This window comes from Apostichopus japonicus, chromosome 23 (genome assembly GCF_037975245.1).
Source record: "Apostichopus japonicus isolate 1M-3 chromosome 23, ASM3797524v1, whole genome shotgun sequence".
Taxonomy (NCBI): Eukaryota; Metazoa; Echinodermata; class Holothuroidea; order Aspidochirotida; family Stichopodidae; genus Apostichopus; species Apostichopus japonicus.
Genome location: NC_092583.1, coordinates 14,163,208 through 14,184,949, shown reverse-complemented (window position 1 = coordinate 14,184,949; position 21,742 = coordinate 14,163,208). Strand labels below are relative to the sequence as shown.

General features: G+C 36.1%; 1 protein-coding gene across 4 annotated transcripts in view; it reads left to right on the top strand.

The window, feature by feature from the left end:
* LOC139964653 (uncharacterized) overlaps positions 1 to 21,742 on the top strand; it is a 124,107-nt gene that overhangs the window by 75,883 nt on the left and 26,482 nt on the right. For all 4 annotated transcript variants that reach the window (XM_071966440.1, XM_071966442.1, XM_071966443.1 and 1 more), the window contains 5 exons: positions 4,399 to 4,462; positions 6,339 to 6,518; positions 9,374 to 9,445; positions 10,290 to 10,421; positions 18,499 to 18,537. In XM_071966440.1, the coding sequence (XP_071822541.1) occupies positions 4,399 to 4,462; positions 6,339 to 6,518; positions 9,374 to 9,445; positions 10,290 to 10,421; positions 18,499 to 18,537 (487 nt within the window). The remainder of the gene's footprint in view (positions 1 to 4,398; positions 4,463 to 6,338; positions 6,519 to 9,373; positions 9,446 to 10,289; positions 10,422 to 18,498; positions 18,538 to 21,742) is intronic.

The window sequence follows — 21,742 nt, the reverse complement described above, 5'->3', positions numbered from 1 at the left end:
TATTTAAATAAAACATTTTGCAAGATTCATACATACAGCAAACTCTACTGTAGTACCTTTACTTCAGTCAGATTGATTGGAACTGAATCTAACCCTTAATTAGTACTAATTAAGTAATGAACATCAACTCATTGGCAAATTGCAAAAATAAATTTTACCAAAATTATTTATGAGGAAAATTACCAAGTGTGAAAGAGTGTGGTTTGCATGAGATCTACGTAGGTACACAAGTACAATTTAACCCAATCAGATTTATAGAATGTGAATGCAATATTTTTTGATTAATTAATACTGAATTAATTAATAATAAGGTTTTAAACAATGTAGTTCATTGTGTACTTCATTCAAACTACATGTCTAATGTCAATACATTACTAAGCAGGTCTCTTGAAAATCCTACAAAACTTCCATAATGCATGGTCTGGCACATGCAGTCCTTAAGTTTGTTCTACTTTATGGTAAAGATACAATATTTAAACCTTCATTTTATTGTACAAAAATACTTCTTACTTTATTATGACACTCAGAGATATACTATAAAGTTGAACCTATTAGCAGTATCCCAGTGTAAACACAGCCAGAATACAAATTGGCGTCCTGGTGCCATCACCAATGATGAAACTACGTTAATATTTTATGTTCTCATTTAGGTTAATGGAGTGCAATAACTGTTTCAGAGATTAAATGACCGTAGCACCGATATCTGATCGACCCTGCAATGTTGAGTCATTTTTGCCGCTTGTCACATTTTACAGATTCTCTGGTAGGATCATTCCATAAAATTTATGAGTGGCAGCGTACAACCGTGATTTGAGCCTTTTTAGGCAATTGCTTTAAGCTAATAAGATGCATTTAGGTTGCAGGCCTTAAAGAGAGTCTTTGTTTGCCTGCATGACGAGCGGAATATTTCTTTAATAATAGGCGTGAAAAGTCGTTGGCAATATTTTGAAATTCGTCTGGTAATTGATGAGACTTCATATGACAGTTTTATTACTGTTTTCTATGAATTCAGTCATAAAGCTTTAAGCATGAATACTATTTTAAAAAAAAAAGAAGAAAAAAAAACGTACAGCTAGCGTGGAGATGCTAGATCTGTAAGTATATACCAATCGTAAAATTATGAAAAGCCCGTTCTGCCACTACAGAAATGAGTAAATGTGTTTAAAGAAGTATGAGAAGTAACCAAACTGGCACCAAAAAATACATAAAAATAAGAGAAATTAATACAATTTAATAATAGACGTTTCTTTGGGTCAAGTTTGGTTCTTCTTGTCTACCGTAAGTAACAAAAAATCAATACCTAACCGATGTTTTCAACTGTTATTGTTAATAAAGCCTGACTTCCTTTTCACAAAACATCCGTGAGTTGGGTTCCATAGCAGTTGTGTTTCTATATTTGTAATGGTTCATATTAGAGTATTGTGAAAATAGGGTTTTATTAACACAAGGTAATTTGAAACGAAACAGACATCTATTAGGTGGTGGTTGCAATAGAAAATATAAAATAACTCATTCCACTGCCCTGTGGTCTAATATTTCCAAATAAATAGAATAATTGGGATTAAGAATAAAGAAATAAAAATATAAAAAAATGAAAAAATAAAATTAGTGGTTATGTTTTACAAATAATACTGTGGTCTAATTTTTCCAAATAAATAGAATAATAATAATTAGAATAATTATTAAAATTAATAATTAATAAATTAATTATGTATTAAAAATAGTATCAATACTTCATTGAACATTTATGCCCTTTTCTATTGTACCGTTGACACTTCTTAATGTCCAGAAAACGAAAGAAATTTATTGGCTTTGTAAAAATAAAAAATAAATAAAAGAAGTAAAGAATAAAATTAGTGGTTATGTTTTATAATAATAATAATAATAATAATACATATAAATACTTAAAGATACAGTTTAAGTGGCCATATAGCCACTTCAATATCTGTAGTTGTTAACTTAATTTCAGGTACAATTTACTGTGTAGCCAGGGAAGTTCATGTACAGTACATGAATAATCTTGCAAAGTATGAGTCATTGTTACCATTGTCATGTACTCAATTAAAAGAATCACAATCATCGGATAAAAATAGATCTATTGTAGAATGAATACTTTAGCAAACAGTATATATGTACACAGCAAACTTGAAGCGACCATGTCGCATGGTTTAAGGCAATTATTGGCATCATAAAACTTGTTCCATTAATCGCTTTTCATTCTTCTAAATGTTTATTTACAATCGATTTCATCACAAAGTCTATTTGCCCTCCCTGACTCTCCTTTCCTCTCATCTAGGTCAATTTCAATATCATCTTTTTCTCTGACATATTATGACATTTTGTCCAAATTTGAAATTAACGTCCATATGAAAGTACAGTTCTAATATTAAATTTTGACCTAAAGCAGCAGAGTTAATGGGTATACTACTCGTTCTCTATAAAATCTAACTCTTCCAGTCCAATAGACCTATTATAAAGCCATATGACTCTCTTTTGATCTCCCTCGTTTGTTATTATTTTATGCCATTTTATACCAGTGTCAGGGGGTGACTCATCTCGTCAACAATGTTCTATAGTTTGAGTTGTTTGCGGAGGAATACCCAAAGGCTGCTTCTGCCAAATCGTAGTATTATGATAAAGACCTCCCTCATTGGGCAGAGCTCAGTGTACTTTGACATCATTACGTTGGAAAAGACTCCGGGAACATACAGCGCAGCGACTGCAAGTGAGAACGAATAACTGGAAGATTTGCAGCTTTAATCAATTTAGGTTATGAATGTTCATTAACTGACTCGACTTGACTCCGGTAGACATTTCTGAGAGTGTATGATCAAGGCTTCGACTGGTATTCTCTCGTGTTAATTGCAAATTTTATTTATCTTCGTGCAGGTCTATGAGGTCATGGATTACAGTCATGATGTCACAAAAAAGTAAACAGTCTGTTGATATTTTGTGCAACATAAAATAAACAAGAAATTGAAAAAATGCAGGAAAACTGATAAAAATTGTCATTTCAATGTACAACTATGCGATCTAGGTGAAGTACTTTGATCGGGGGAATTTATGATGTGTACAGCTTCTTTGGTGTGATCGTGTGAACTTTTAACTATATATGTAATATAAAAGGGAAGTAGAAAAGCAAACTAAAGACAGCCCAAAGATCTCTATCAATGATATAAATACAAGGAATTTGTTGATGGGGAAGGGGGTGGGTGGGGGAGGGGGTGGAGGAAGGACAGCTTATATGAGTCTTGATACTTATTTAAACATTGTTCCATTAAAGTAGCAAATTTAGGAATGCAGCAAACAATCGCCATTTAAATGCATAGACTTCCAACAATCTCAAATACAATGTACATAATAGTAGTATAGTCTATGCTTTACGTATGGTTTAGTATGTTAGGCTATTTAATAGTTCGTTGTATCCGTTGTCAAGAAGACCCATGTGCAGCAGGGTCTGATTGTCCTACCGGCTTACTGGTTTGAAACCGTTGTGCCGCTTTGTGAAACGAAGGAGCCGGGTGGTTACAAGACACAGGAACTGATATCTTTCTTGATCTATCCGATCGTTTCAGGAAATAACTACTTGATCTCAAAGGGTACTAAGTTTTGTCCGAGTCAATCAAATGGGCTGCCTGATTCAGGGCCCCGGTCCCAGTAGTAATTGTATAACATTCCATATTTTTTGGAGTATAGATTTGTAATTGTAGTGCTGAAATGCGACTATGGTTTTGGGCTCTAACATTCACTGAATCCTTCTACAGCAGTATGCATGTTTGCATATAAGCTACTCTTACCTTACATACAGCAGTGGTTAGCTTTTCCACAGCTTGGGAAAAAATGGAGCAAAAAATCAATGATTTCAAAGTGACAAAATTGATTTTAAATCTGTCTGGCCTATTTAATGGCTGACATGTTCACATTTAGCAAACATTCAAGTATTCGCATAGATTTGTACTTATATAGTACACGAGATGCTGTAGACTGCTGGTATTCCAGCAATCCTTAACTTGATCAAATGGTAGGTAGCTAGATGCTGCAAATAGCGGTTGATTAATGATGGAATAACGAGGACCTTCAGCCTTTATGCAGAGGTAACTGTCATAACAGTCCTGACAGAGTCGTAGATATGCACAGTCCATCCTGTTTGCAGATCTCCAAAGGTTTTGTAAAGCGCTGTAACATATCTCAATCCATGAACCAGTTCATTGTGAAAATATGTGGACATTAATGAATATTTGTTCAATTTGTTCAATTTCTTTAGTTTTGGGATGTTTTGTTTGTGTGTCAAAAACAGGCATATATTTATTGTCCTATGCACTATAATAATTTAAATTTGTCCAACATAAAGATGGTATTTAGAGTTCTAATTTTTCCCTCCATTTCTTTTCTTTTCAGGGAGAAGTTGAATTCAGCAAGATTACAAAAGGAATTAACAGAATCCAATAAAGACACAGCTATGGTAATAACTAAGACTAACAAATTAAATAACTTTTTCACAAACAAAACTACTTCATTGATTGAAGAATCTTCATAACATTCTCTCTTAAATTACATGAGCAGAAAAATGCCTGACTATATCAGAAAAAAATAAGAGCAACATGTTGAAAAGGAAAGTTAACTTAAAATTTTTGGTTTGAACCGGAATGAACAATCATGTTTGTTTATGTACATGTTATATAAGTATGGAAGGTCCAAGCTCAGGTTTGATAATTTGTGTTGAAAAAGCAACAAAATTAACAAAGTTAAGAACATAATTGTTTTTGTTCATGTGTGTATTTGATGAAATACCAAAAATATACCCAAACAAATTTGAGAAATTAAGCTGCCAGTGCAACTTTGAGAAGATATGGTTGATGAAATTTATTTCACTCTTGACTTACCTGTTCCCTCACAAGTCACAACTGCACTCTTACTTTACCATATGTCTAGAGTACTTGGTGAGCTTTTAGCACAGTATGCCCTTCCGGTGACTAGCACATTCCAGTCTACTGCCCTCCCTCTTTCTCATTTCTACCACTCAAAGTATCTTGAGTACATACCTTTCTTTGGTGAAGCATCAGAACCATTTTAAAGGATCTACATCATCTTATTTACCAGAAGCACATCTCAATGCAAAGATTGAAAGACTGTCATATTCTTTGGGAGTTCTTTTGGGAACCTTATTTTTCCTTGAGTTTTCCCGTTTGTCATGACTATGTACTTGTGTTTGGCGAATTTGATGAAGAGAGAAGTTAAGCTGCCCATGCACCTTTAAAAAAATAGTTGTGTGGTTAATGAATATTACGGCAAAGAACAAAAGTATAAAGCATCTGTGAAAGATTAGCACCCTTAGAGCTGGTATTTAATTAAATGAAAAAAAGTCAGTTGGACTTGTTAGCATCAAATATTTTATGAGGTGTTTATCTGACAGTGTAGCTAATTAACTTTGTGAAGTACAACTTGAGTTTAAAAGTCCCTCGTCAATAAAATGGTCAGGCCTCAAAGGAGATGACGGCGAGAGGTTGTTTTGAATTAAATAGAAGTTTTCCAGCATGTTTAAACTTATTCTTCTTCGAATAACCTTTTTATTGAAAGTTCATTTTTTAATTTTATGTATTTTTTTTTTAATAAGTTGGATAGAAATGGTAAGATTATGCAAATTATTTTCATAAAGCAATATTATTAAGGGGGGGAGGAAGGTAGGTAATTAAAAGTTGCACAGAGATGTTTTGATCAATTGGATATGGGTTAAACTCAGTGCTGGTGTATAAATTTTTACATCTCACTGAAAGAGGTAGATATTGCGATCTTAACCCCATCATTCAGGCTAGAAACAGCCTTGGGGCAATATGTTTATAACTGGAGCACACTTTTGTGTTGATTTTAATAAAAAAAATTCAATTCTATATAATATTAAAATCCCATGACAATTGACTGCATAAGCTTGAATAGTCTTGTGTCATTTCATGAGAACTAGTCGACGATTGTGAAAATTTCTGCCTTACTTTTTGGATGTGAATAATGGTAAGATGAGAAAGTGCCTAGAAAACACAATTTTGGACTTGGAATAGAATCATGAATTACTCACTGGAATAAAATTCACTCTTATTTTTTGCCATATTTTGTACGCAGTTGTACTGTATACCATCTCAATGTAAAGTATGCAGTGAGTAGTTAATGGATAACCGTTTATCCTAATATTTTGAGGGAATGGATAGATCACAAAAGTAAAAGAGTCCACGAGAAAAGCCAATTAAAACCTGTATGAGTCACTTTACTTTTCGATAAAAAATCTATTAATAGCAAATCTGAAAATAACATCCCTAGCACTAATTCTTTTCTTCTTCATCCAACAGAAAGAGACGTTGGCGCAAGCTCTCGTCAAACAAGAGCAAGAGCAGAGATTAAGGACGGAGCAAAGATTGAGTAATGTATTGACAGAAAATGAGGCATTCAAGGCGCAGTTGGTTCATCTCAGAAGCAGCAATCTGACGGTGATGGAGAAGGCAGATCAAGAAACACAAGAGAAACTGCAGGTGATGATGATGATGATGATGAGGGTCATGAGGATGAGGGTCATGAGGATGATGGTGGTGATGATGATGGTGATGATGATGATGGTGATGATGGAGATGGTGGTGATGGTGATGGTGATGATGGAGATGGTGATGATGGAGATGGTGATGATGATGATGATGATGATGATGATGATGATGATGATGATGATGATGATGATGATGATGATGATGATGATGATGATGATGATGATGATGATGATGATGATGATGATGATGATGATGATGATGATGATGATGATGATGATGATGATGATGATGATGATGATGATGATGATGATGATGATGATGATGATGATGATGATGATGATGATGATGATGATGATGATGATGATGATGATGATGATGATGATGATGATGATGATGATGATGATGATGATGATGATGATGATGATGATGAGGATGAGGATGAGGATGAGGATGAGGGTCATGATGATGAGGGTCATGATGATGATGGTGGTAATGATGATGGTAATGATGGTGATGATGGAGATGGTGATGATGATGGTGATGGTGGTGATGGTGATAATGGAGATGATGGTGATGGTGATGATGGAGATGGTGATGATGGTGATGATGGTGATGAGGGTGATAATGATGAGGGTGATGGTGATGGTGAGGGTGATGATGGTGGTGGTGATAATGGTGATGGTGGCTATGGTGAAGATGGTGGTGGTGATGATGATGTTATGGTGATTGTGATGATAGTGTTAGTGGTGGAACTGATTAATAGCTAAGAGAGCTATATTTATGTATGTTATTCATTGATTTATACCTATTGGACGTCCACACCCACATTTTATCCAGCAATGCAGTTTTCATGCTATTACATCTGATGAAGCAACTGCTTAAACAGGTACCTCGACAGTTAATACATTTGAGAAAATTGTGAACCATCCAGATTTCAAAAGATGGGTCTGACTATGAGATACAATGGCATGTTTGCCTCCCTTGAAAGCTGAAGATATGCCATCATTTTGCATGTAAGCACCTCTCAATCAGGAGAAATCTGGGGCCGCAATTTCAATCCAGGTCATGAATTGGACTCCCTCCATATCCTGTAAAGTAACAGTTAAGGAAATGTTGCAATCAACAAAGAACTATCATGGTTTGATTGAATCTTCACTCCCTTCTCCCCCTCCCCAACTTACCCTAAAGGATAAACCATTGTAGTCTGTTCAGGTCAATTATTGGATAATATTTAAGAAAATCCAGACCCCTTTGAAATGGTAAGTAGTGAGGCCCATCCAGACCCTCTGATATTCTAAGAAGCAAAGTTCCTTCAGTCCATCTGATAACCTAACTCCTGATGAACATACAGACGAGAATTTACTTTTCGGTCAAAAATGTTTGATTCGGACAGCACCAGTAATGTACTCTGTAAGAGTACTTCAGAGAGTACCCCTCTATCGCACCATGTGCTAGCTATGTCTTGTTATAAATGTATTAAGGTGTACATTACCGTTCAGAAAACCTACAGGTAGAATTTAAGGTTAGGTTATAGATTAGCGGTTTCACCCGATGAAGCTCTGCCCCGTGCACCTCAACACATGCTTCACAGCTAAGTGTTATTTTTACATTTTACCCTCCAGATGTGAATTATATTATAGATAACGCTTTACAAATGATTCTGGTCTTACAAGGACGGACAAGCTCACTTTCAAAGGCAAAATCATGATGGCTCCTCCCATCCATGTCGATCTTACTCACTCCGTCTCTGGAGAATGGCTGCTCCTTCTCCAGACATCCATCTTTGACATGGTCGCCCCTCCGAAAATTGTCCAGGCTAATAATATAATACAAAATGCCTGCGGAAAAATTAATTTCACCTGTGCTCATACTGGTGGGGATAGAATCCTTTCATACGTGAAACTAAGTATCATGTGTCAATCCCGAGATTTAGATAAAATGTGAGAAAACACTGACTGTTTTTTAGCGAGCGAGCACCATAGGAACACATGAATATTTCCATTTCAATTCGCCGAGCTGCACCTCTCATGTAAAGTTAGAGGTTTGATCTTTACTGAGTTAGAAAGTAGGCATTTTTTCCCCAGATTTTTGAGACTGCCTAAGGGGTGAACTATAAAGATTGGTCTTGAACTGTATACTCTCATGACTGATTCTTTGGATGTGAAATGTTTTGAGGTTTGGCTTTAATTGTCCATGGTATAGTTTTTTAAAGGAGCTTAAATGCATCAGCAGATTGGATCATAGCCAGGTCAATGACCCAATTGGTTTCATGCTTAGGGGCCTCATTTCACCCAGGCATTCTAACCAATCAAAATGTCAATTCGGGGGGGCTGCTTACATGAGATTAGGTGCTAGTTGTGCTGAAATTTTCAGGTCTCAAAATGCTGATAGATTAATATTGGTGGATTTGGAAACTTTTGTCTTAACAAATTATTGGGTACATCTCTTAATTAAGTCTTGTGACTTCCATGTGGAAGTCTGTTTTCTAATTGCTTTTTAGATAAAGTTAAATCCAGAGCTAAATCTTGTAACATCACTATTTGTGGATTTACTTTGCTTCCTCCCTCGCTTACCTGCCTCCTCACAACTTCAGCACCCTCCCTGTACCGCCTCTAGAGTGAACTGGTAACCCTGTTAACACTGTACACCCCTGGCCCCAGGTCCCTTTCGGTCCTTCTTATTCCACCTTCGGAAGCATCTATATGAGTGTTTTGGCAGAATGGTTCACTTCATCTGTTTAATAGACAGTTGCAGCATGGAAATCATAAATTATGATCGTAACCGTGTAATCAATGTATTAACTGAACATTTGTGGAAGCAATCGTTTCTCTCTTTCTTTTCTTCAGAATGGACCTGTCATGACTGAAGCTGGACCAAACAACAATGGAGAAGTTGAGTCTAGAGTTGTTGATGAGGAGGTAAATTAATCATTGTTTTTTTTTTTCTTTTCTAAATTTTGTTGGAAATTCATTAATCAGAAGTTGTTCCTTGTCTTCTTTGAGTGTCATGAATATTGAAAGAAGTGACCTCTGAAGTGACCTCAGAATGGATGTGCTAATATGCCAAAAGTCTATCAAAGTTTTGTTATTAAATATTTGCACCGAATGACATACAGGCAACTCCTAAACTGGTAGAAACATTCACTTTGGGCATGGTATTACTCTTTGTCAAACTCTAGCAAAAGAGAAACTTTTGAGAGCAAACTAGCATTTCTATATCTATTTGTGTATCAAAATATTCACCTTTAAAATATGTTAATAGTCATGAATTCTCTACCATTGTGTTATTTATGCCAATAACTCTATCTAATAATATTCATAAAGCTTCATAAAGACACCATAAGGGCACCCAAGGAGAAACTCAACACCATTTGGTCTTATAATTTTCTGATGCATTGAAAATATGCTAATTGAGCTGTCAAAAGTATTTGTTTCTATATTGCTTTATTTCTTTCTATAAATTTCTATGTTTGTCAACCTAAATAGTCCCAGTCACTTTAAATGATGACCCAAATTATTGAAGCATGGTTTCATAAAAAGTAAGAGTTCTTCTTTTTTAGAACCTCTTAAGTTGTGTTTTACTGAAAGTGCAAAGTTGATTCCTACTGTAAATGATTACCTGTGACTTCATAATCAAATTCATCGTCACAGAAATAATGAAGCAACTGTTTATGTTGTTGTTGTTTAAGATTCATGAATTTGTGAATAAAAATATGACTTTGAATTAGCGAATGAATTAAAGTCAACTGGATTTAATTTTCAGAGCATCGTACAAGCACTGCAGAAAGAGAAGACACTGTTGCTGGAACGATTGAGGGTGCTAGAGAGTAGTAATTCTGCAATGGTCTTAGAAGGTGAAAAACAACAAGAGGTTTATGATCGATGTCTAGATGAGGTAAGATATGCATATTCATAAGTTCGGATAGAATATAGGTTAAAATGCATACAATGTCAGAAATGACGAATTGCTAATACTTTTGCAAGTACTGCGAATACTGACACCCTTGGTCCAAGTAATTACAGATAGACATATTTTATACGAACTCTAGGAACTGAATAAAAATGAAAATGATGAGAAATTAATAAACTATAAGTTGGTTTAAATATAGTCTTGGTCTAAAGCATTTTTACAATGTCTGGTGTTTATTGCAATATGGCAAGAATCAGTGACATTAGCTAACACATCCAGACACTAGAGGGGTGGTTTAGCTGTTATGTAGTTAAAGGCATTGAAGACTTGCCCCAAACCGCGTGCCGCCCTAAGAAAAAAGTTAACTTTCCGTTGCTTGCAAGTGAAGTTTTTTTCTTGTCGCTACTAAATGCAGACAGTAATGAAACGTGACACCTTGTTATCTTTAGCTGGACCTGAGATGTCCATCGCTGGTATGTACTGTGTTGTGGGTATTGACCGTAGCTGTATGTATTGACTGTACACTAGTGTCTAATTACCGACGGTAGCAAGCTGTGTGTGTATTTTCTGGGATCGATGGTGGTGTCTTACACTTCTGTTAAACCTCATTCGAAACTAGGTCAGATTACCGGCATTAGACGTTTCTTTGTACGCGAGTCTTCACACCCTTTAAGTCCCAATTACATAACTGTCTGTGAATAGATTAATATCACCCCATACATTAAAATTCATCTAAGTTACACACTCCTTTGGTAAGTAAAGAATGCCAATTTTTTTTTAGCTTTTTCCAGAAATGCTAATAATAATTCGTCAAACATTTGCTTGTGTTTTTGTATTAACTGAATGACATTCACTGTAACTCAATGACTAAGCTTACATTAATCGAGACCTATATCAGTAGTTATTTAGTTGTTAGTATTTCATGGCTTTGCCATCATAAAATAATATGTCACTGCCCTGGAATTTGTAGTGCCAAGCGTAAAAATTGTAGGCATAGTTTGGCTGTGAAGGGTTGTCAAGTGTTTCGTCAGTTCATAGCGAAGCTGCTTCCTGCTATCATTATGGATAGGCCAGATGTCGCCACGGCAGGGTTCGTTGGCAAAATTATTTGCATTTGCGAAAGGCTCATGTTTCTTGAAGGCAGAAAAATGTTTGCATAATTGACAGGATTTCATTCCTTGTTGAATAGAAAAGAAAAAAAAAGAAAGAAAAGATTGTTTTTAAGTTGTGTTTGTCATACATTTCACAACTGCAGGAAATGTTATAAGGATAAAAAGATGGTAATTTATACCGATGGAGGCGTTACTGCATCTTTTGAAAGTGATAATATTACAAGATCTGATAAAAAGAGAGGAAAGGAATTTAATTCAATAGATACTGCATCCTGTTGAATTTACTTGTCAGTGTTTCTGTTAGTTTCTTGATTCCTTGACAAGTTTCAGATTTCTAGATAATATCCATCTAATATCCATCTCCCAGTGTAAGTTTGTTGTCATTAGTATGTAAAGCAGAAGTGGCACAATTACAAGAGGTGGATTGGGGGGGTGGGGGTGGGGGAGTTTTGTGAGAGGGAAGAGGCAAACATGGAGAACAACATTGTTTTGAAGCTCTCTACTGTTTATACTACATACACTGGGGATTGATGGAAGGGAAAGATTAAACTCTTCTACCTGTGACCTTGTTCACACATTTGGAGGATGCAAGGGGGATCCAGACCTTGTGATTGTATGAAAGCTGTGTCCACATTTGAGAATGGCTAGTGGACCAAAGGCGAAGGAAAGAGCATTCTGCAAACATTCTGAAAAGGTCACAGTGATGGTATTAGTCTCTGTTTATACAGAGTTGATGAGGGCTAGTGACCGGAGCTCATTGGTTGTGTTATCACATGAGTGGTCATACTACGATCTTGATTGCCCATGCCGGGGTCAAGATCCTCTCCAAAAGATAGCTCACGATTGATCTTATTCTTCAAATTCTGAGTTCTTAAGCGTTCACATTACAATGTTGATCACCCTTGTGCGGTGTGTCAGTCACGCTCTTGCATTTTTCATATTGTAAACAAGGCTCAGGTAATACAGAAGTTAAAGTCAGCTAAACTCAGAGATACTAGCTCTAGGTGAAACAAACTCTGCCATCCATGGTTCTATCATGTTTGATACAAACAAAGCAAACTCACCGCATCTATTTCTACCTATTAGCGTATCCTATAAATTATATAGTTTTCCTTCAATACTTTTGCTGTAAGCGCGTACAGGTAAACCCCACTTAAACCAGGGAATCTATTTCTACCTGATGGTATATCCTATACATTATATAGTTTACCTTCAATGCTTTGCTGTAAGCTCGTACAGGTCAACCCCACTTAAATCACAGCATCTATTTCTACCTGATTGTATATCCTATGCATTATATAGTTTTCTTTCAATGCTGAATGCTTCATTCCTTATGCATTTGGGATTGTATTGTTATGATATGTGATATTGCATACCTAAGAGCTGACCTCCTTATAATGTCAGTTTCACTTAAACCAATAGCATCTATTTCTATCTGATAGTATATCCTATACATTATATAGTTTTCCTTCAACACTTTTGCTGAATGCTTCCTTCATTATGCGTTTGGGATCGTAATGTTATGATATGTGATATTGCCTACCTAAGAGCTGACCTCCTTATACTGTCCGTTTCACTTAAACCACAGCATCTATTTCTACCTGATGGCATATCCTATAAATGATATAGTTTTCCTTCAATACTTTTGCTGAATGCTTCATTCATTATGCATTTGGGATTGTATTTTTATGATATGTGATGTTGCGTACCTAAGAGCTGACCTCCTTATATTGTCAGTGTCACTTAAAGGCATTGAAGACTCGCCCCAAACCGCGTGGGGCCATCTGAAAAAAGTTAAGTTTCTGTTGCTTGAAAGTGACGTTTTGTTTGTGTCGCTTCAAAATGCATACAGTAATGAAACATGGTACCTTAATTGTAATCTTTAGCTGGACATGAGATGTCCATTGCTGTATCATTTGTATACTGTGCTGTGGGTATTGACAGCAGCTGTATGTACTGACTGTAAACTAGTGTCTAATTACCGACGGTAGCAAGCTGTGTGTGTATTTTTCTGGGATCGATGGTGGTGTTTAACACTCTGTTACACCTCATTCGAAACTAGGTCAAATTACCGGCATTAGACGTTTCTTTTTGCGCGAGTCTTCAAACCCTTTAAACCACAGCATCTATTTCTACCTGATGCCATATCCTATAAATTATATAGTTTTCCTTCAATACTTTTGCTGAATGCTTCCTTCATTATGCGTTTGGGATCGTATTTTTATGATATGTGATGTCACGTACCTAAGAGCTGACCTCCTTAGATATCAACTTTTCATGATGTAGGGTACTATTTCTTCACTAAAAGTACAAACAAATTAATGAAATTGCTTCAAACTTTTGCATTTTTCGGTAGACACATAATTTGAAAGGCCTTATTTTTCCACCGATACTTTTAGTTGCAGTTAATTATGATAATAGCTTCACTTTCATTTAATAAGGTAAAACTTCTGGTTTTAAGGATTTAAATCAGGTGTCTTTCGCAAGGTGCTTCATATATTATGCGTCGTTTAGAATCATTATTACCCTCTAGGCAGTATACCTGAACACCGACCTCCTTATTAAGTCACTTCAGGATGTGATAACTGAAAGTAAGTCACTCTATCACCCTTATAAATCCTTTATAACGAACACTCAGTATTATAAGTAAATCCAGTATTTTAACCATAAAAGTACTTATATTGTATTAAACAAAATTAAAATTGCTGCAAGATCCACATTTTCTGATAAATTTAATCTGAATAATTTGACATGATTATATTCATTAATTCCAGTACTTGCATTTAATTGTGATGTAGTTATGGCACTAATTACCACTTTTAGTTAATTACGTAAAACCTTGAGTGTAATAAACTTGGTTGAGTGCCCTCTCCAGCATGAGTATGCAAAATATCTATTCAAGGCAAACAACCTTCAGGCAGTTCAAAACAATACATTAAAACCTTCCGAGGTACTTTCATGCATCTCATTCTCTCTACTGCTGGATCATTAGTGGTGCATATTAATTACCGAGCAAATTATGTACATTAAACTTTAAAGGAGCAGGATGTGGTTACAAGCTATTTTGTCAGATAAAAATTAATGTGATACTCCTAAGTTGTGAGCTTTGTTTTGCTAATGTTGTGTGATGTGTTGAAGGTTTGGAGGTAGTCTGTTGCTATAAAGACAGAAACGAGCACTTGTAAACTAAGACAAATACCCACATTTTCTCCAATTTATGGTTTAAGTTACATACAGAATCTGGGCTTCAAGTTGTTACTGTCATTAATTGTATTATTGTTTGACAAGGTCATACTTAGTATTAATCATTTTCTTGAATGACTTTGGTGAGGAACCAAATATGAATTACCAAGGTGAACAGCTAAATTAGGTTTATTTTATGCATAGTATTAAAAATGGATAGGATAAGAAAGTAAGAAAGCAGCAGGATGTGGGGGGGGGTGGGGCGGGGGAGTGGGCATGGCGGACAAGAATCCCCCAAAATGACCCTATGAAGAGCTTATAAGGTTTTCTTTATAGAAATAAAGTATATATCTGGGACTTGATTTTAGTATAGCATTGGTACAGTACAAGACAATTGAACAAACATTCCACAAAGACAGTTTGTCGATACTGAACAAAAGTCTGATAAACAGCCTCCTGTGCCCAGGCCTGGCTATGGGCATAGCTATGGGCCTGGCTATGGGCCTGGCTATGGGCCTGGCTATGGGCCTGGCTATGGGCCTGGCCTATGGGCCTGGCTAACCTACTATGGTTTTGTTTCTGCATTGGACGAATCAGTTAAATTCTACAACCGTACGTCAAGTCGACTTTTTATTGATTGATAAAACTTGCAACATGAGTTAACCCCATGAATTTGCTGCTCAACTTATATGTAGAGCTTCAATTGTTGAGTATTGAATAATATATGTCATCAACTTTTGAACCACAAGCTGATGTTACATGATTGTTATTTTGATGTTACATGGAGCAATTAGGATAGGAAATATGTCAAACCCCCCTCTCCCCCCCCCCCACAAAAAGAAAACTGACAGAAATAAGACTTGAGGAGACCTTCTGCCTCTGAGATGTTGTTTTGCCTGCCGCATTTATCGTCCTATTTTCTTTACCAGAGAGACCGCTGCTTACTATCGATTCCTTCCATCAATATCTTAGCATCTGTTTCCAAGGACAGCTGGATAAATGCATTCACTTTGCTCAATGTGGTAGTAGTTTTCATACATTCTAAATATTTCATGAGTATGAACAGTTTTTGCCACTCCTCTCTAGAACTCTATTCTTTATTACCTTGGTATCTCGTAAGCGGCTTCTGTCATATTAAGCAACCTCTACGCCCACAAAACTGAGACTCGTCTCGGATAAAAATGGAAGGTCGCTTCAGGGTTGAGTCACTAACCTCTTATAAAGTACATCACCGTGATCATCATATCTGCGTCCGTTCCTCCGCGTGTGTTTGCGTGTGTGTGTGTGTTTACGACGACCAGAATGTTGATTATTCACGAAACGTTAAGGAAAACAAATTAAAAAACAGAAATATAGTAGCTGTGATCTAAATATTCTATCAGTGTAATAATGTAGGTATAGTTCATAGCTGTAAGCAGGTTGCCCTGGTAGCTTTAATTGCCTGAGGGGATGCAGAGGAAACTAATCTCTGTACCGAGGCAATAAAAAGCAAGAAAAATTTACAAGAAATTTGAGATTTTATGGTAGAAATGAAATGCACACAGGTGAGTAATATTGCTGGCCTCGGAGATGTCCAGAACCGAAGAAAGTTATTTTTAAAAGATCACGAACTATAAAGAATTGAGATTTATTTATCAGCTGCTGTGAGAAGAGGGTGATTAGGGGGAATAAATTTGAAACTAGAGAAGCATGTTTGCAAACTGGCCTAGATTATTATTATTATTATCAAAAATGTAGAAGAAACACTCTTTTATGTGTAACAGACTGGTAGGTTAAATTCGCTTGCTCTGTAGTTTGTTGAGTTTGAATCATAAGAATAAATTGAACTTTGCAAACAAATATATTACTATTTTAACTTGCAGTGCATTCATGCAAATGTTGTCCTCTGGTAGTACTATTACAGGCATCACCCTCCAAACTTCCAACTAGGTAAATTTTCCTTTTGCCTCCCTCACCCCCCCCCCAGAAGTCCCCATTCCAAAACTAAATAAGAAGAAATAGTTAAAGGTACAAACCTTTTGGAACATGGAAGTTAATGCTTAAACACTGATCAATGTTACTTGTTCACCACCAGATATCTGCCAGTAATAGTGTTCCCCTCCTTCCCTCCCTCTCCCTCCCCCTTCCCCCTCCCCCATCCCCCTTTCAGAAAATGAATTGTGAACCTCCCAGTATAAGAAGCCAATTGCTTATGACTGCATTTGAAATTTACCTTAGAGTTGCAAGTCCCTTGAACACATACTGCTTCTTGTATTAGGTCCATAAGTGTTATAATGTACAGTATTGTACATCTGTCTGTCTTTGGTCTAACTTTGCCAGAAGGTATTATCTTCCTCTGAATGTAAATATGAGAATGAAACATAAGATCATAAATCCACTACCTGTGGCAGCCTCATGTACCTTTCAGAACGTGCCCCGGGGCTAGTTGCGGAGAAGTAAGGAATTTTTGTCTGTGACATGCATCAGAACTTGGAGAGAAAATGGTTGTTGTTGTTGGATCTATTCAGCTGAAAACATATCAGTATTTACCAATTTAATTATTAAAATGTATGTTCTTTTGTGTGAATGAAAAGATGTGTGCTATTGAGATTTTACTATTTAGGGAAGAAAAAAAAACACATAATTTTGTGATCTATTTGTCCATCTTGAGATATTCTATGTGACAAAAGTGACTTGTTTGTGAAATTGTTTCAGTATACATTGCTACATACAGTTTGCTCATATTATCAATGTGGGATTAAGATTGCTCAGTTGAGTCAGAATGTCAGACGATGCTTTCAGACCCTTTGGCTTTCATTGTATATATCTCAGATGTTATCATGAAGTCATCTCAGGGAGACTGTGTAATAATGATCTATATTTAGACTATGACATCATAATGCATTTGCACGGTCAGTCCCCTCACAAACAACCTTCACCACTGAGTGGTTTTAAATATAACCTTTTATCTTACAGTCCATTCAAACAAATATTGCAAATTAATGTAAGAGTTTGAAATTCTTTTGGGTGCCCTAATATTTTACTCTGTGGAATAATTTAGTAAAGTATCAGGTATGGAAAGGGATGAAGAACGAAAGAAAGCTTAAAACAAAAGCCGAGATATATCTCTTAGCCGAGCCTATCTCTGTACAGGCCAAGAGAAAGAATTTGCATGAGTCATCACAGGTATGAAGTAAGTCATGAGGAATGAGTGATCGTATAGTGGTACCTGGATGAACGTGAAGGGCTCTAGAGTTGACATTTGAAAGGCTAATTACATGAGCAGTGCCACTAAAAGTTGAAATAAAAAATAAAAATAAAGAAACATAATCGTGGGATATTTTGTGAATTTGATATACCAGTAAATATGGGTTGGTTGATATTTGACGTTTTTTATCAAATCAAAGCACCACGGGTTTGTTAAAGTGCCTCTCTTGGACTGTTATCTGATAAATTTATGCATCAATCTTCAATGGGTTTCATCATGGGGGCCCACTAAGACAGGACTTTGCCCTAATTCTTTTTAGAATGTAGGTTGACACATTATATTAACAATATTCAGAGAGAAGAACCCAGATTTGACGTAAAATCTTGCAGGATTATGGACGCTTAATTGGGATAATTTGCGATATTCTTCAAGTTTTTTCACTAATTTTAATAAATCTTGAAGGTATGCTATTTTTCTCTATAGGTTGGAAACAACATTGCATGGGTTACTGTGTATATAGAATATCTTGCCTTGACTAAAAGGTGTAATCCTTTTCTCTTTTTTCCCCCATTCATGACAGGTTGCAAGTCAAGTGGTTCAGGCATTGCTTATACAGAGGGTGAGTATTAACACCTATCATTGTTTTTACAGGTAGTTAGTATTTTAAAATTTATAAGATTTGGGGGTGCATGCACCAATACATCATACATGTTGCCTATTTGGGAGTATTGAGTAATACAATGCAATCTGAATTTGATGTAAAACGACTAGTGGTCCGCCTGACGACCTCTGTCGCTGACTTTGCTTAATATCCGAACAGAAATTTCTGAGAGACCGGACTACCATTAAACACTGGCCTTGCACTCTCACATGGCTAGACGTCACATTACGAGATCTGAAAAGTGATTCCCCTCTCGTGGGATGGTATAGATAGCGTAATATCCGATGTATTTAAAAGCATCTCCTTTACAGGATGCTGTTTATTAGATTGAATTTAAATTTATATCCAAGGCTTCGTTTCCAAACCTGGTCTATACAGTGGCATTGTTTACCAGTATTGACTATACCTAGCCTGAAGTATCTCCAAACACTACTGATGTAGAGGGTATCACTACTTAAACTAGGATCAATTTAATCTCGATGAATTCTTGTTCTTTTGTTTCTTTAGTGGCTTGGTAGCAACATTACTGTAATTATTTTGGTCTTCTTTTCTTGGAATTTGTCTCGTTTTTGAAAAAAAGGTTTGCGGACAGCAATATCAGGGTTCGACTGTTGGTAATTTATTGAAGTTTTCATTCGTGAGGAAGTTATAATTCGTTGTGCAAATTGTCAGCAAAATGTTGATGCCTTTGGACTCATTTGTTCACGGAGACTTGTTGGGATTAGCTTGTCATCATATTATGGTGTCTACGAAGGTAATTAATATTTGCCACTTGTGGTCTTGTTGCGGTGAGCTTAGAACTGAAATATTGTCATGTAGGAGATACTTCCACTTCTACACATTGATTTGTGTCATTTTGAGCATCAGTGAAGTCAGATGGCATAGTTTACCTCTCTTTCCAGCTCCCTCCTCTCGTCCCCCCCCCACCCCATTCCCTACCTTCACTCCCATTAGCAAAATTTTGGTCGGAAAACTCTAAGGTCTTGTTGGCTTGTTGAAACCATTCAAAATGATTGATAGGCTAAGAATTTTTTGCCCCTCCCTTGAACAAACTCCTGGAAATCCCTTTCCCCTGTTCCTTCCCGTTTGCTCGTAATATCAATATGTTCGTGTTGGAATATTGCTTGGGTTCAAGGTGTCGTATCTTTGCAGACTGCGGAGAACGCACTAATGTTGTCCAGGCTTATATGATATAGCGGTACCAAATACTCTTAATATATTAAGTTATCCGTTAACCTTGAGTGACTAACCAGATTATTACATTTCATCTCAGCAGGCTTTCTATAAACCGTCCTTTGTGGTTCTCGGATTTTAGTGTCCTATTTCATAATCTTAAAAACCTTGCAAGGAGTTACTGAAGGCTTTAAAGCATCATCTGTTTGATCTTCAGTTTGTAGAAATTTTTACCAAATTCACAGAAAATTCCTCTGGCAATAAATCCTCGGTTGAGGGGTAGCCCTTTAAATTTCCTCACCAAATGATTGTTTATTAGCGAGTAATTAAAGATTCCAGTTAAATTCGTAATATTTTGTCCCTACCACATTTTGGAATATTGCTTTAAAAATAAATGGACATGGCAAGTTTGAAATTGTCGTATTTCTTTACGTTTTCTTCACTCTGTGAATCAAACTTGACTAGGCATGGTAAAAAAACCCATGTATTTTGAGTGGGTGGGGGGTTGATATGGAATAGCATAAAACATTGACAAAAGTCAACACAAGAAGCTGCCCTTGAACAACACACTGCATTTTGCATTAAAGTGCTTTATACAGCGCACTTAAAACAGCACACTTAAATTAAAACAGCACAGCTAGAAAATATAAAAGACTTTATTTGTAACTAAATCAGGCATTGAAACATTGAATCAAGCCTGCAGTCATGTTGGCAAGGTTACCAGGTTTTATCAAGCTTTAGCAGTATATTTTGATTTTTGTCTATGTGGTTGCCTACTTGCTAGTTCTACTTTAAAGGAGAATTTGTGAGAGGTTCGTAGAGGCTCTTTCTACAATACATATTCAGTTTATATGTAGTTTGACCTACACAAAATCATAAGAAAGAAGCAATTCAAATTTGGCTGGGGCTCTATGATTGGTTTAAATTAAAAGGATTGTAAGGAAAAAAGATACAGATAAAGGATTTCTTTTGTTGAATCATATTATTGGCAAGACGGAAACTTCAATATTTGTTGGTAGCCCATCAAGGATTAATTAAAGTGCTGATGAGAATGAGGGCTTCAGTGGGTGCTGATATTCAAAAGGTTAATACAATATAATAAAGTAGTTAATGCACGTGCAAGAGGGGATGCAAATACCATAGTTGTCCCTAGAGGCAATGACAAATTTAGAAGCAATTATACAAAATCATTGTATATGTGAATAGGTGGGGGATGTAGGGGTTGGTGGGGGAACGAGCAGGGGGTGGTAGAGGTTGGCATTAAAACGTTACATGCTTCGTCCACATGAATAGATATTTGAAGCTATTTCCTCCTTTCAGTATATATAATAAAAAGGTGAGAGTTAAATTTGTAGTATTCACAATGCAGTTACAGTGGTTGGGCCTTTCATTAGCAACTGTTCGTTTTGCACCAAATAAGGTATTACTTATGTTTAGTCGGTTACTTTTGCTTAATGGCTTTCTATATGTTGTATTGTTGTTTTCTGGTTGCAGGTCAGTTCATTACGATTATCTCCATTACATGGATGCTGAGGTTCCTTAAATGGAATAAAAACAATGTCGTGTTCATTTGAGACAACTTATACAGATTGAAAATAAGGTCAAAGGTCCTTGAAATCAAAGATCATATGAGGTTAAAGTTAGTACACACAGTAACTAAACAATCTAACCTACACTAAAACCTCTTTATGGGTAGTATGCCTGTTATAGTAAGTACAAAACAGCGGATGTATGTGAAGTTTTTCATTACATTTTTGTTTCTCAGCTATAAACTGCAGAAATCATAGACAACTTTCATTAGTCTCTTTTGATTTCATTAAGAGCTGTGATTTCCTGGATCATTTATGCTAGGTTGATTGATCTCCGTTGATTAAACATTTCTAAGAGAATGAAAGAAAAAGAAAGAGATTCTCATCTTATACAGTAATCTCTCACAGGAAACAGATGATATATAAACAATTTTTATCGTTTGCAGATCAAATATCTTAAC